The sequence below is a fragment of the Puma concolor genome, chromosome C1 (assembly GCF_028749965.1).
Source record: "Puma concolor isolate L17-30 chromosome C1, mPumCon1.1.hap2, whole genome shotgun sequence".
Classification (NCBI taxonomy): Eukaryota; Metazoa; Chordata; class Mammalia; order Carnivora; family Felidae; genus Puma; species Puma concolor.
Genome location: NC_141674.1, coordinates 178,402,364 through 178,418,773, shown reverse-complemented (window position 1 = coordinate 178,418,773; position 16,410 = coordinate 178,402,364). Strand labels below are relative to the sequence as shown.

The 16,410-nt window shown below is 38.6% G+C and overlaps 1 protein-coding gene across 1 annotated transcript in view; it reads left to right on the top strand.

Annotated features, from left to right (window-relative positions):
* Positions 1-16,410, top strand: part of HIBCH (3-hydroxyisobutyryl-CoA hydrolase) — a 149,881-nt gene that overhangs the window by 115,473 nt on the left and 17,998 nt on the right. Inside the window, exons 11-13 of the mRNA XM_086719143.1 lie at positions 1,437-1,532; positions 2,490-2,548; positions 3,239-3,320. Of these exons, the coding sequence (XP_086575269.1) occupies positions 1,437-1,532; positions 2,490-2,548; positions 3,239-3,320 (237 nt within the window). The remainder of the gene's footprint in view (positions 1-1,436; positions 1,533-2,489; positions 2,549-3,238; positions 3,321-16,410) is intronic.

Here is a 16,410-nt window from a genome sequence, read left to right as displayed (position 1 = left end):
CACTCATGCTCTGTCTCTCTCTCTCTCAAAAATAAAAATTAAAAATAAAAGCAATAAAATAAAGTAGTCAAAGAATAAAAGAGAAGTGTGATTAACAAAAGGGAAAAACCCCACAACAGATTAGATTAAAATTGAAGGTGGAAGAAAACTGTAACAAGACAGAAAGGTTAATAACATGGAAAATGAAGAGAAAGGAAGATTAGAGGTATTATTCTAGGAGGTCTAATATCTTATTATTAGGAATTCATAACAGAGAAGTGAGAGGGGAGGAAATCTTTAGAAAAATAGTATAAGAATTTTATCCAGAACTCAAGAACATGAATATGGATTCACAGAGCCCCTGAATGTTCAGTGCTATGACTGTGAACACAGAGCACATGAGGATTTCACCAGATTTTTGTCAAAGCATTTGACAGTCTCTCATGTTGGGTAAATATAGCATGAATTATAGTGTGTGGGAGTTGAAGGGCCTTATCAAACAGTTCTGTTAAATTTGAGGGTATTAGTCTATAAATAAAGTCATGTTGGCCTTTTTCAGTTTTTTAGAATTTTTCTCAGTGAATTGGATGAGACTGTTGACAGCATTTTGATCAAATTGACTTGAAACTAAGAAAAAAAATTAGGTGAAAGAATATGGATTAAAAAATCACTCCCTGTGTTTTCCTTTACTCTCCCACTACTACCACACTCATAACACTTTTGACACCAAATGTGTGTGCACACATCAAGCAATTCTCTGCAACACCAGATGGATGTCCAGTAGTCAGTTTTAATCCTAATGCTGTCTACCTGGAGTTAGCATCAGATACCACACCCTAATGTCTCAGTCCCACAAAACCGACCCCATTTCAGATGCCAGTCACAAGTCCCAACTTGTCACTTCTGACTGGTTGGCCATAAATTGGGGTTCTCATGACCCCTTCCTTGGGTTTGATAATTTGCCAGAATTTCTCATAGAACTCAGGGAAACAGTGTTTTTGGTTTATTATAAAGGATACAGTAAAAGATACGAATGAATAGTCCAGTAAATGGTACACAGGGCAAGGTCTAGAAGGGTCTCAAGCCCAGGAGCTTCTGTCCCAGTGAGGTTGGGGTGTACCACTCTGCCCACTTGGAGATGTGTTCACTAACCTGGAAGCTCTCCATCCTATTGGATTTTTATGGAGGCTTTATTACGTACTCACTGTTGATTAAACTATTGGCCATTGGTGACTGAACTCAGTCCACAACCTCTTTCCCCTCACTGGAGATGGAGGGAAGTGGGGAGGTGGTACTAGTGTGGGGGAGGGACTTTCAGTCTCAACCTCTAATCACTGGTTGGTTTCCCTGGAAGTCAGCCCTTTCTTTTCCAAAAGTCCCCTCATTAACTTGAACTCTAGTGTGGTTGGAAGGGGCTTGTTATGAATAACAAAAGACCCATTTCACCTTTATTTTAGGAACCCAGGACAAAAGACCAAATACTACAAAACGATGCCCTTTTTAGAGAAATTCCAAGGTTTGGGGGAGCTAAGAGCCAGCAACAAAGAACAAATGTATGGGCAAAGACTAAATACGTATTTTTTTATATTTTTTTAAGATTTTATTTTTAAGTAGTCTCTACCTCCAAGTTAGGGCTCAAACCCACAACTCCAAAATCAAGAGTCACATGCTCTACTGACTGAGCCAGCTGGTTGCCCTTGTATTTCTTATTTTAAATCACAGGATCACAATAGAGATAAGTGAAAATTTTGAATTTCCATCCAAAGTACCAAATTTATAAAGTATAGCACGGGAGAAATGTAGCCTACAATGGGACTGGTTTAAAAAAAAATAGCAGCATAATAGAACTGCCTGAAAACTAACTCAGGCTTAGTCTTATTAGTAAAAGTGTTGTACCCAGAACAAACAAGGATATGTGGAGCCCTGCTATACTTTGCTATGACCCAGTCATACCTGTAGCTAATGTAGAAGGACTGGACCTGGTTTGTGAGGGAACACAAAACTGTTCTGTGTGAGAAGAGAGGTGGAAGTAGGATTAACTAGCACTATAAACAGGAAAGGACTAGTTTGGTCCAGAATAAAAAAAAAAAAATCCTAATTGTTCAATCATTTGTGAGTTCCTTCCTGAGGTACTGTTTTCTGTCCCTGGAGGTCAGCGCTACAGAGATAACAGTCATGTTGTAGGAATTTCCATACCAAATGGAAATTTGGACAGGATGATTTCTCAGGTCCCTTAAAATGCTTAATTCATTGACATATTTTAATGATGTAGCATATATAATGAATTCTACATAAAAATACAAGAACATATTTTGCCGTTCACACTTTTAAGGCCTACTCTGGAAAAATACAGTCTGGATTTTTAGTTATTTATGAGCTTGTTGGATATAATTTGACTGAAAGTGATAATTTGACTCAAAGTGTATTATTAAATTTGATGACATTTTAAAGGACTTTTAGAAGATTTGGGTTACTTCAAGTTAATTATGAGATTTTTTTTTCCCAAACAGTCCAAGATTGATCAAGACAAGTCTTTTATACTTGAGGAACACATGGACAAAATAAACAGGTACTTAAAGAGAGGTCTTAGTATATTTGTTCTTTTGGAAGGACTGTATTAAATTGAATTTGCTAACATTATTACATTGTGTTTGGAAATGCACTGAATTCTGAGATTAGATAGCATAGTGCTTTTATTTTCACTTTTTAAAGTAGCTTCTTGCTTACTCTTTCAGAGGGATTAAATCCATATACTTTATCATGCTGATTCATTTTAGTGCAAAACATCTTTTTTTAATGGGGAAGAGGCTAGAAAATAACAATTGAATTATCTTTTATTTTTGTAAAGTCATTTTTTACAGAGTTCTTATGAAGCTGATCAGCCAAGAATTTTTTTGTGCAGTGATTTGAGAGATTGACAGACTGGCTTAAGGAACATAAGAGGAGGAAAATTACTGGAAAATAAGACATCTACCTCTAATTTTAGAAGCATCAGTTTTTCACAGTTACAATATTTATTTACATATAATAGACGCAAGAAAGCAAAAAAAAGAAAAATTTGGCTTTGTGTTGAATTAATGAAAGCAGACTGCAAATACCCAGAGAAGCAGTGTTTTATTTCATCATCCTGTAAAGTATCTTGGAAATTTTTTCATTATTGAAATGCAGTTTGGGGAAAGCCTGTGTTTATATTCATTGCTATTTTGGAAAGAAGAAATTGCTTGCAGATTGGTGAAATCATGTGTTTCCTTTTTTATAGTTGCTTCTCAGCCAATACTGTGGAACAGATTATTGAAAATTTACAGCAAGATGGTTCATCTTTTGCCTTAGAACAGTTGAAGGTAATATATGGATCATTTCTGCTCTGAGTGTGGTGGATTTTGTGATAGGGAAACCTCCTTGAAGGGCATCAGCTCCATGGTGGTGACACTGCACAGTTTTTTGGGTTTTTTTTCCTGAGCTCACTTGAGCCTCAGAAAGCAGTTTCACAAAACCTTTATCTATACCCAAGTGTCTTGTCTACCTGCTGGATGTTTATAGCAAAGCTGAGCTGTTTTTAGGTCCTGTGACTGTAACAGAGACTTCAGTAAGCATGCTTCATCTCCCTGTAGTCCTCCTTGTCCTGGGGAGAAACATTTAAGGACATTTTTATTAGAAAGGCTGGGTCATTGGAGAATAGTCTTCTTATAATATATTGCAATTTGTGCCTTTAATCTATATATTCTATTTAATATGCAACAGATCAATATATGGTCTTTCTAAGCAACAGTGATAAAAATAAAAAAAAAATGATCCTTTTCAAACTAATAAAGAGGCCCCATCCATAGCCATAGTTGAATTTTAAGCAGTGTTCGTCAGTGTTAGGCACACTTTGATCTTTCTACAAGGTGACTCAACAGGTAACAGCAGAAGAAAAGCTGTTTTTGTATAAAGGAGTGCACACTGGATACTGATGTGCTTGGAACTACAATATAATTATGAAACTTGGAATATTTCAGACTTCTACATAAAAGAGAGAAAAAAAGTGTTTCCTTATATTTTATTTTTCTTTTTTCTAATTCAAATCTTAGTTAATATACAGTGCAATATTGGTTTCAGGAATAGAATTCAGTAATTCATTACTTACTTATAACACCCAGTGCTCATCACAAGTGCTGTCTTTAGTACCCATCACCCATCTAGCCCATCTCCCACCCACCTCCCTCCATCAACTCTGTTTGTTCTCTATGGTTAAGAGTCTCTTATGATTTGATTCCCTCTTTTCTCCTCCCTGTCTTCCCATATATTCACCTGTTTTGTTTCTTAAATTCCACATATGAATGAAATTACGGTATTTGACTTACTTTGCTGATTGACTTAGTTTGCTTAGTATAATACATTCTAGCTCCGTGAATGTAGCTTCATGTCATTACAAATGGCAAGATTTCATTCTTTTTGATGCCTGATACTCGTGTGTGTGTGTGTGTGTGTGTGTGTGTGTGTGTGTGTGTGTGTGTGTGTATGTGTGTATGTGTATACACACCACATCTTTTTTATCCACTCATCAGTTGATGGACATGTGGGCTCTCTCCATAGTTTGGCTATTGTTGATAATGCTGCTATAAACATCAGGGTGCATGTACCCCTTTCAATCTGTATTTTTGTATCCTTTAGGTAAATACCTAGTGCAATTCCTGGATCATAGGGTAATTCTATTTTTAACTATTTGAGGAACCTCCATACTGTTCTCCAGAGTGGCTGCACCAGTTTGTGTTCCCATCAACAGTGCAAGAGGGTTCCTCTTTCACTGCATCCTCACTAACACCTGTTGTCTCTTGTGTTAATTTTAGCCACTCTGACAGGTGCCAGGTGGTATCTCATTGTGGTTTTGATTTGTATTTCCCTGATAATGAGTGATGTTCAGCATCTTTTCATGTGTCTGTTGGCCATCTGGATATCTTCTTTGGAAAAATGTCTATTCATGACGTCTGCCCATTTCTTTACTGGTTGGTTGTTTTTGGGTGTTGAATTTGATAAGTTCTTTATAGATTTTGGATACTAACCATCATATATGCCATTTACAAATATCTTTTCCCATTGTGTAGGCTGTCTTTGAGTTTTGTTGATTGTCTCCTTCTCTGTGCAGAGAAGATCTTGATGAGGTCCCAGTAGTTCATGTTTGCTTTTGTTTCCCTTGCCTTTGGCAACATGTGCACTAAAAAGTTGCTCTAGCAGAGGTTAAAGAGGTTGCTACCTGTGTTCTGTAGGATTTTGATGGTTTCCTGTCTCACATTTAGCTCTTTCATACATTTTAAATGTGTCTGGTGTAAGAAAGTGTTCCAATTTTTCTGCATGTTGCCATCCAGTTTTCCCAACACCATTTGTTGAAGAGACCTTTTTTCCGTTGGATAGTCTTTCCTGCTTTGTCAAAGATTTGTTGACCATATAGTTGTGGGTCAATTTCTGGGTTGTCTATTCTGTTCCATTGATCTATATGTCTGTTTTTGTGCCAATACCATACTGTCTTGATGACCTCAGCTTTGTAATATAGCTTGAAATCCAGACTTGTGATTCCTCCAGTTTTGTTTTTCTTTTTCAGGATTGCTTTGGCTATTTGGGGTCTGTTGTGGTTCTGTACAAATTTTAAGATTGTTTTAGCTCTGAGAAGAATGCTGGTGATATTTTGATAGGGATTCCATTAAGTGTGTAGATTGCTTTGGGCAGTATAGACATTTCAACAATGTTTGTTCTTCCAATCCATGAGCAAGGAATGTTTTTCCATTTCGTTGTGTCCTCTTCAACTTCTTTCATGTCTTCTGTAGTTTTCAGAATACAGATCTTTTACCTCTTTAATTAGGTTTATTCCTAGGTATCTTATTGTTTTTGGTGCGATTATAAATGGAATCAATTCCTTGATATCTTTTTCTGCTGCTTCATTATTGTTCGAAATGCACCAGATTTCCGAACATTGTTTTTATATCCTGCGACTTTGCTGAATTCATGCATTAGTTGTAGCAATTCTTTGGTGGAGTCTTTTGGGTTTTCCACATAGAGTATCGTGTCGTCTGCAAATACTGAAAGTTTGACTTTTTCCTTGCCAATTTGTATGCCCTTTATTTCTTTTTGTTGCCTGACTGCTAAGGCTAAGACTTCCAGTCTTAAATAGTAGTGGTGAGAGTGGGCATCTTTATTTTGTTCCTAACCATAAGGGAAATGCTTTGTTCCTAACCATAAGGGAAATGCTCTCAGTCTTTCCCTGTTAAGGAAGATATTAGCTGTGTGTCTTTCATATATGGTCTTGATGATGTTGAGGTATTTTCCATCTGTCCCTACTTTGTTGAGGGTTTTTGTCAAGAACGGATGCTGTATTTTTCAGATGCTTTTTCTCCATCTATTGACAGGATCATATGGTTCTTATCTATTCTTTTATTAATGTGGTATATAACATTGACTGATTTGTGAATATGGAACCAGCCCTGCAGCCCAGGAATAAATCCTACTTGATCATGGTGAATAATTCTTTTAATGTACTGTTGAATTCACTTTGCTGGTATCTTGTTGAGAATTTTTGCACCCAGGTTCATCAGGGATATTGGCCTATAATTCTTTTTAGTGGGGTCTTTGGTTTTGGAATCAAGGTAATGCTGGCTTCATAGAATGAGTTTGGAAGCTTTCCTTCCATTTCTATTTTTTTGGAACAGTTTGAGAATAGGTATTAAATCTTCTTTAAATGTCTGGTAGAATTCCCCTGGGAAGCCATCTGGCCCAGGACTCTAGGAGGTTTTATATTTGTTGGGAGATTTTTTTTTTTTTTTTAATTTTTTTTTTTCAACATTTATTTATTTTTGGGACAGAGAGAGACAGAGCATGAACGGGGGAGGGGCAGAGAGAGAGGGAGACACAGAATCGGAAACAGGCTCCAGGCTCTGAGCCATCAGCCCAGAGCCTGACGCGGGGCTCGAACTCACGGACTGCGAGATCGTGACCTGGCTGAAGTCGGACGCTTAACCGACTGCGCCACCCAGGCGCCCCTGTTGGGAGATTTTTGATTACTGATTGAATTTCTTTGCTGGTTACAGGTCTCTTCAGATTTTCTGTTTCTTCTTTTTTCAGTTTTGGTACTTTGCAGGTTTCTATAGGATTTTGTCCATTTCTTCCAGATTGCCCAGTTTGCTGGCATATAATTTTTCATAGTATTCTCTCTTAATTTGTATTTCTGTAATGTTTATTGTGATATCTCCTCTTTCCTTTGTGTTTTTATCTATTTGGATCCTTTCTCTTTTTGATAAATCTGGCTAAATGTTTATCAATTTTGTTTATTCTTTTAAAGAACCAGCTCTTGGTTTTGTTGATCTGTTCTACTGTTTTTGTTGTTGTTGCTGTTTCTAGATTGTTTACTTCTGCTGTAATCTTTATTATTTCCCTTCTGCTGGCTTTAGGCTTTATTTGCTCCTTTTCTGGCTCCTTTAGGTGCCAGATCTTTGGGCACCTTTCTTGCTTGGGTGCAAGATTTGGGATCTTTCTTGCTTCTTGAGATAGGCCTCAATTCTAACATTCGTTCCTCTTAGCACTGCCTTTGCTACATCCCAAAGAGTTTGGACTGTCATATTTTCATTTCTGTTTGCTTCCATATATTTTTTTATTCTTTAATTTCCTGGTAACCCATTCGTTCTTTGGTAGGATACCCTTTAACCTCCATGTATTTGAGGGTTTTCCAAATGTTTTCATGTGTTTAATTACAAGTCATTGCATTGTGATTTGAAAATATGCATGATATGATCTTGATCTTTTTATATTTGTTGAGGGCTGATTTGTGACCCAGTATGTAATCTATTCTGTAGAATGTTCCATGTGTACTTGAGAAGAATGTGTGTTCTGCTGCTTTAGGATGAAATGTTCTGAATATGTTTGTTAAGCCCATTGGTGTAATGTGTCATTTAAAGCTATTGTTTGCATTGGGCATCTGGGTGGCTCAGTCAGTTGGGCATCTGACGTTGGCTCAGGTTATGATCTCGTAGTTCGGGAGTTTGAGCCCTTCATTGGGCTCTGTGCTGACAGCTCAGAGCCTGGATCCTGCTCCGGATTCTGTGTCTCCCTCTGTCTCTGCCCCTCCCCAGCTCGTGTGTGTGTGCTTGCTCTCTTTCTCTCTCTCTCAAAAATAAATAAGCATTAAAAAAAAAATTGTAATGAAAAAAAAACAACACCAAAGCCATTGTTTTCTTGTTGATGATCTTCCTTGTTTAGGTGATCTGCCCATTGTTGTAACTGGGATGTTAAAGTCCCCTGCTATTACTGTGTTATTATCAATGAGTTTGTTTGTTATTAATTGATTTATATATTTGAGTGCTTTCAAATTGCGGGTATAGTTACAATTGTTAGCTGCTCTTGATGGATAGACCCCTTAATTATGATATAATGCCCTTCTTCATTCATTTCTTGTTACAATCTTTGTTTTAAAATGTAGTTTGTCTAATTATGGCTACGCTGGCTTTCCTTTGATGTCCATTAGCATGACAGATGATTTTCCATCCCCTCACTTTCAATCTGCAGGTGTCTTTAGGTCTAAAATAAGCTGCATATAGATGGATCTTGTTTTTTTATTCATTCTGAAACCTTAGGTCTTTTGATTAGGGCATTTAGTCCATTAACATTCAGAGTGATTATTGAAAGATATGAATTTAGTGCCATTGTGTTACTTGTGGAGTTGGTGTTTCTGGTGATTCTCTGGTCCTTTCTAGGCTTTGATGCTTTGCTGTTGTTGTTGTTTTGCTTTGTTTTGTTTTGTTTTTTGGAGGTTGGGGGAGGTTTCTGTTTGTACCCAAAGAGTCCCCCTTAAAATTTCTTGTGGGGCTGGTTTAGCGGTCACAAACCCCTTTAGTTTTTGTCTGGGAACCTCTATCTCTCCTTCTATTCTGAATGACAGCCTTGCTGGATAAAGCATTCTTGGCTGCATATTTTTCCCATTCAGTACATTGAATATTTTCTGCTACTCCCATCTGGCCTGCCACATTTCAGTGGATAGATCTGCTGCTAACCTTATGTGTTTACCATTGGAGGTTAAGGACCTATTGTCCCTGGCTGCTTTCACAATTCTCTCTTTATCTTTGTATTTTGCAAGTTTCACTATGATATGTTGTGCTGTTGACCTGTTTTTGTTGATCTTGAGGAGAATTCTCTGTGCCTTTTGGGCCTGAGTACCTGTTTCCTTCCCCAGGTTAGGGAGATCCTCAGCTATAATTTGTTCAAATAAGCCTTCTACCCCTTTTTCCCAGTCTTCTTCTTCTGAGACTCCTGTGATACCTATATTGTTTCGCTTGATGGAATGTTGAGTTCCCTAACGATCTAATAGTTTTGTTTCCTTCTTTTCAGCTTCATTATGTTACATAATTTTATCTTCTATATCACCTATTCTCTCCTCTGCTGCTTCATTCCTCATTGTGACTCTATCGTGTTGATTTTGCATCTCAGTTATCACATTTCTTATTTTAGCCTGACTAGTTTTTAAGTCTTTGATCTCTGCAGCAGGGGTTTTTCTGGTGTCTTCTATGCTTTCTCAAGCCCAGCTAGTAGTCTTAGGACTGATGTTCTAAATTCTTGTTCAGATAATATTGCTTATATCTGTTTTGAGCAAGTCCCTGGCTCGGATTTCTTCTTGACCTTTCTTTTGGGGAGAATTCCTCCATCTTGTCATTTTGGCTAAGTTTTTGTGTTTTGCATGTTTTGAAAGCTCGTTACGTTTCCTGCACGTGAGAGTAATGCTACTACATTAAAAGGAGGTCATACACTGTCCAGGGCCTGGCACTTCAGGAAGTGTGTCTGGTGTAAACTGTGTGTACTATACTGTTGCAGATTGGCTATGCTTTCCCACTGGTCAGTCAGCTGCAGAGCTCCTCCTTGCTTGTGGGGGTTGGGGGGGGGTTGTACCTTTAACTCAGTGTGCTTTAATTTGTTTGTTAAAATAAGCCTGGGGGAAAAAAAGGAAGAAAAACCTGATAAAAAAAGAGAGCGAGAGAAGGAAAAGGAATGAAAAAAAAAAAAAAAACAGAGTCAAAAAATATAATACTGATTCCAAAGGAAAAGAAAAAAAGAAGAAAGGAAAAAAAAAAAGTAAGCCTGATTCTATTTCCATCAGAACTGCAGGTGATGCTTTGAAGCATTTGATTTTCAGTGCACTTGGTACACGGGGATGCTTACTGTGCTGGTCTTCTGGAGGAGAGGTCTGCATGCTTTGGCTCAGAGTCAGTCTTGCCCCAGTAAATAAGCAGTTGCCAGGCACAGGGGGCAGCGGGGTCCCACCTGCACTGGGGACCATTGTGTTGCTCTTTGAAGTACCACCATGTTGGTGTTGGGGGGGGCGGGAAATGGTGCCACCCTACTGTCTTTTCTCCCCCCCACTATTCAGGAAACCTTCACAGAATAGTGAGGGCAGTCACCTGGCCCTGAGTGACAGCTTTCCTGCGTTTTTTTTCTTTGGTGCACAGCTGGGATCTAAAATGCAAAATCTTAAGGGATTTGACACAGCGTGGACCCCCCCCCCCCCACCCCGGAGTAGAGCCTCTCCATGCTGTGTCTGACATCCTTTGTCCCAGAAAAATAGTTCCACACCTGTGCAGTGCATGGGGTCTAGGGTGTAGCACCACTAAAAGCAGTAACAAGGTTATATGCCTTCTGTGTGTACCTCTGTCCCCTACCAATGAAAGGCCTTTTGCTGGCACCTTCTGGAAGTACTCCAGGAAGGGGAATGTTCTTTCCCAATGGACCTTGGGGATCCCTACACCATGCTTGTACTCTGGGTCCAGCTCCCTCTTCCCCAGGAGCACACACCACAGCTCTGCTCCAGAGAAAACCACTCACTTACAAAACCTCAGAGTTTGAGCTCCACATGCTGTTTGAAAAAAAACAAAAACAAAAACAAAACTGTGACACTCAGTACTTCTTGCTCCTCTAGTCCATGGTCCAGAGAGGTTTTCCTCTTATGTGGACCCAGTGCTGCAGTCTCTCAACCCCTCTATCATTCTCTCCCTTTTGTCTCTCCATGGAAAGGGTTCCTTCTCCTCCTCAGCACCACAGTTTTTCTGTCCTGCAGTTCACTTCCACACACCATGCACCTGCCACACTGTCTCCTCCAGCCACAGAGATATTTCTGCCACTCCGCAGTTTAATTTCCTGGGTGTTCCAAGTGATCTGACTTCGGTACAGCTGTGTTTGAGTGACCAGGAAAGCCCAGGGTCCCCCTACTTTTTCTCCTCCATCTTAACTCTTCCCCCCCGCTTAGACTTTATTTTTTTAAATTGTTTTTCGATGTTTATTAATTTTTGAGAGACAGAGACAGAGTGTGAATTGGGGAGGGGCAAAGAGACAGGGAAACACAGAATCTGAAGCAGGCTCCAGGCTTCGAGCTGTCAACACAGAGTCTGACACGGGGCTCCAACCCACAAACCATGAGATCATGACCCGAGCCGAAGTCAGATGCTTAACTGACCGAGCCACCCAGGCACCCCTCCTTAAACTCTAAAGAAAAGGTGTTTTAGCTCTTCCTTATCTGATAGTATTTTTCATATAATTTTAGTGTTTCAGTTGTCAGAAAACTTACAAAAATTTAAAGTTTTACTTGTGAAGATGGAAATATTTCTGCATTGTTACTATACTCTTAAGGTGGAAATCTTAAGTTAGTCTAGGGTCTTACTTAGTAATTACAAGTCTGTTAGTGTTCAAGGATAGGCATAAATTAGAGTAGGTAGATCAGCCTAATTCAAAAAATTAATATCACCATTAACTTTTAGGAATGTTTGCATAAATGTGGATAATCATTTTATATATCAAGGATTCTGACTTTAAGCTGGTTCTCTTGTTTCCAGAGCAATATAGAAACTAGTATTCCTGTTTTTGTTTTTTCCCCCAGCAATGGGGCCCAATTAAGTATGCACTTAGCAATTTCATTTGAAAATAGTCATGTAGCACCTTACCTTGTAAGTTAAATGATGTCACTTTAAAGCAGTACAGATATGCAACTAGACATATCGTTTGAAAACCACCAGCCTAAGCCAAAATCAAGGCATAGAACTCAAATATTCTTTCAGTTTTCCTTCTGTACCTCTGGCAGTATGGTGATTATGTATTCAAAAAGGCAAGCCAGCCATGACAGCTGGGATCACCATAAGCACTCCCATTGGGAGGATAGGTTTTCATTTTTTTTTCAGTTGACCTATAGCTCTGGTGAATGAATGTGGCTCCACAATACTAGTATCTGCTGGGAATAGCATGGTGTGAGGATCAAAAAATCCCCACTGAGGCTTCCCTGTTAGAGCTTAGATACAGGGTTCCTTTTAATGATCTCAACCAGAAGCATACATCAAGAAAAAACCCTGAAGATAGTTTTCAGTGCTTCCATGAAAGATTTGCAGATCAAAATTTGAACAAAATTTTTAAAAGATTCTAATACTTGTGACAAGTATTAGATTCTAATACTTGTGACAAGCTTACTTGTCAGTAAGCTTCTAGGATTGCTCCTAATCCCTGTGGGCTCTTCAGGGATTCCTGTCTTCCTTCTGTAGTTCTATTTAAGTTCCAAGTTGCAACCACCTATTCTGTGTATAAGTGTTCCTTTCCATGATTGCTCACGGGGAAGAACAAAATCTTTTCAATATACTTGGCTAATCATTAAATAAAAACATAAGCTTTTTTATCCTTTGTTTAGATTTTTAAAGTTTTTACTGCTAATCACTGTAGGATAACATGGATTTTAAAAAAAGAACAAATATGAGTAGCTTGTAAATTCTTTACAACTGATGCAATTTTCATAGTACCTTATTTTATGGCTTCTCACTTCCTTTCTTAGATTTCCCTTCAATGTTCCAAATGTTCCAATACACTTTTTTTTTTTTTTTTAAATGCTTATGGTTGGAATTCCTCCAATCTCCTTTAATCCCCCTTTGGGTGTAGGTTGTTCTTCGTGCCAAACAATCCATGTAAGCTGTTTGGGCTATTGAAACGTTAGGGAAACCTTGACCAAAGTCTCCAGTTGATATGGGGTGGGTGGGTGGGTGGGTGTGTGTGTGTGTGTGTGTGTGTGTGTGTGTGTGTGTGTGTTTTAATTGCGGTAAAATACAGCATAAAATTTACCATCTTAACTATTTTTAAGTATATACCTCACTTTTGTTAGGTATATTCACTTGTTGTACAACCAATCTCCAGAACATTTTCATCTTATAAAACTGAATGAAACTTTATACCCATTAAATAATAACTCCCTATTTCCTCCTCCCTCCAGTCTCTGGCAACCACTATTCTGCTCTCTGCTGCTGTAAATTTGACTATGCTGGATGCCTCACACAAGTGGAATCATACAGCAGTTGTCCTATTGTGACTGGCTTATTTCACTTAGCATAATGTTTCAAAGTTCATACATGTTGTAGCATGTGCCAGAATTTCATTCCTTTTTAAGGCTGAATAATAATATTCCGTTGTATGTATATAATACATTTCCTTCATCCTGTTAATGGACATTTAATTTGGATTGCTTCTACCTTTTGGCTCTTGTGAACATGCTGCTATGAACATGGATGTACAAATATCTTTTCAAGACCCTTTTAATTCTTTTGGATATATACCCAGAGTGGAATTGCTGCATTATATGGTAATTCTGTTTTTAACTGTTGAGGAACCTCCATACTGTTTTCCATAGCAGCTGCACCATTTTACATTACCACCCACCAACAGTGCATAAGGTTCCAATTTTTCTACTCTTGGCCAACTCATTATTTTCTGTCTTCTTGATGGTAACCATCCTAATGGCTATGACATGATAGCTCATTGTGGTTTTTGATTTACATTTCTCTAATGATGAGTGATACTGAACATCTTTTCATATACTTGCTGGCCATTTGTATCTTCTTTGGAGAAATGTCTAGTTCAAGTCCTTTACCTATTTTTTAGTTGGGTTTTGGCGGGGGGGAGGGGTGTATGATTGAGCTGTAGGAAATGCTATCCTATGTCATCTCCCTTTTCTGGTAATAGCAGGCTTGCGAAAGGTTCTTCAGAGCCATTGGGAGAAGTATTTATTTTCTAGAACTGCAAGTGATATCAGTAATCAAAAGAATATGAATAGAAGAGATTGAGACACCCCCCCCTCCCCTCCTGCCTCATAGCCCAACTGTCAACATGGACACTAAGCCAAGGAAAGATAGTTTAGTGGGGTCAGTAATCCTTAGTAGTGCTGGGGTATGAAGTCCATAGCCAGACAGAAAAATAAGAGCAAGGAGCAGTGGGTCCAATTAGTGTCCAGAAAGTGGTCCTGAGCAAATGGCCAGGGAAGCCAGTGTTGCTTTTGACTTGTTTTTCAGGTGTTTTCTTAGTTATTGATAGGATATAATAGGATGGCCTACTGTGTTAAAGGCTTAGAGGGTATATAATTCCTTTTTTAATACTAGAAAACTTTTAAAATTCTTTGGAATTTCTTTTTTCTTTTTAATTTTTTTTAATGTTCATTTATATTTTTGAGGGAGAGATAGAGTATGAGCAGGGGAGGGGCAGAAAGAGAGGGAGACACAGAATTGAAGCAGGCTCCAGGCTCTGAGCTGTCAGCACAGAGCCTGACGTGGGGCTCAAACTCGTGAACCTTGAGATCATGACCTGAGCCGAAGTCGGATGCTCAACCGACTGAGCCACCTAGGCTCCCCAAGGAATTTCTTTTCTCTAATCTGGGACGTATGTATTTGGTTTTGAGTGCTAGTTTTGTGAAGAATAAATGAAACTCAGTTTTATACTTGAAGTAAATATGTAAGAATATGATAGGCTTCTGTAAAGAATTCATGCACTTTAAAAATTAGAGGAAAAGGAAAACTAAAAATAATAACTAGGCATAGATTTAACAAAGAGCAACAAAATATTAGAGAAATTAAATTTAAAAGATTACTAATCTTTCTGTAAGCTTTGAGAATTGTTAGTCATGTGCTACACCATTTAAAAATTGACACATGTTCATGAAGAATTAAGTGCTACAGGAGTTGTTTCTCTCTTGTAAACAACTAGAAAACTGGACAAAGTATATGAAACAAGTGTTTGGCAACATTGGACAATGCAGGCAGCCTAGGACTGTGACTTCTGAGAGAAGGGAAACAAATGGGAAAGCCCTAAAATTGACTCAGCTTCCTTCTTGCAGGAATTTTCAGAATATTGATCTGAATCAATATTCTGTTTAAAAAAATTTTTTTTAAATATTTATTTTTGAGAGACAGAGACACAGGGCACAAGCAGGGAAGGGGCAGAGAGAGAGAGGGAGACACAGAATCTGAAGCAGGCTCCAGGCTCTGAGCTGTCAGCACAGAGCCTGATATGGGGCTTGAACTCACGAACTGCGAGATCATGACCTGAGCCAAAGTCAGATGCTTAACCGACTGAGCCACCCAGGTGTCCCATGATCTGTACATGTTTTAAGTGAAACTCTACAAGACCATGGAAGGAACCATAGGAAAGTAGTAGTCTGAGCATTTAACAAGACTCATACAGGTCTGGGAAGAGTTCATGTTGCCATCAGCCAGGAGGTTTACACTTTAGTAGTGGGGGTAAGTTAATACTAAAGTAAAGGCTGCCCTGAGCTCTCAAGGTAATTAATTCAGTGGGGGGAAAGATAGTCTTTTCAACAAATGGTTCTGGAACAATTAGATATCCCTGTGCAAGAGAATGAGGTACTTGACTCTTCCCTTGCACCTGTAGGGGTGGAGAAAATTCTCCTCTCTCTTCCTAGGGTCTTTAGCCCAGCCTAACAATTAAACTGACATAAGCCAGATTAATAAGAGAAAACATACAGGTTTCATTAAATTTTTACATGTACATGGGAGCCTGCACAAGAGAATGAAGACCTGAACAAATAACCAGAGCTTTTGTACCTTTTAGACAAATTTGTGAAGAATTGACCAGAAAAAGGAGTTTGGGCTAGGGGTAGTAAATGCTGAAGAAGTAAGTAGGAAGATACGGATGAATTTAACAAGGTTTGTACAGATGTCTTGACCCCACATTCCTTGTCTCTGGTGATAAGAATGTCTTCCTCCTGCTACAGGGAGGGCATCTTTCACATAGGAGTTTTATTTCCTGGTTCCAGGAAAACAAGGAGGGTCAGATCATTTCTTACATCCCTTTAACTCAAAATAATCAGTGTACCAAAGCAATATATCTTTAGGTTTCATGCTCTGAATTCCTTCCCACCACATGCAATTCAAAGTGGATTATGCACCTAAATGTAAAAGCTAAAACTCTACTTCTAAAAGAAAACATAGAAAATCTTTGTGACTTTGGGTTAGCCAAGATTTTTTTTTTAAGTTTATTTATTTTGAAAGCGAGCAGAGGCACCTGGGTGGCTCAGTTGATTGAATGTCTGACTTCATCTCAGGTCATGATCTCACGGTTGGTGGGTTCGGGCCCCGCGTGGGGCTCTGTGCTGACAGCTCGGAGCCT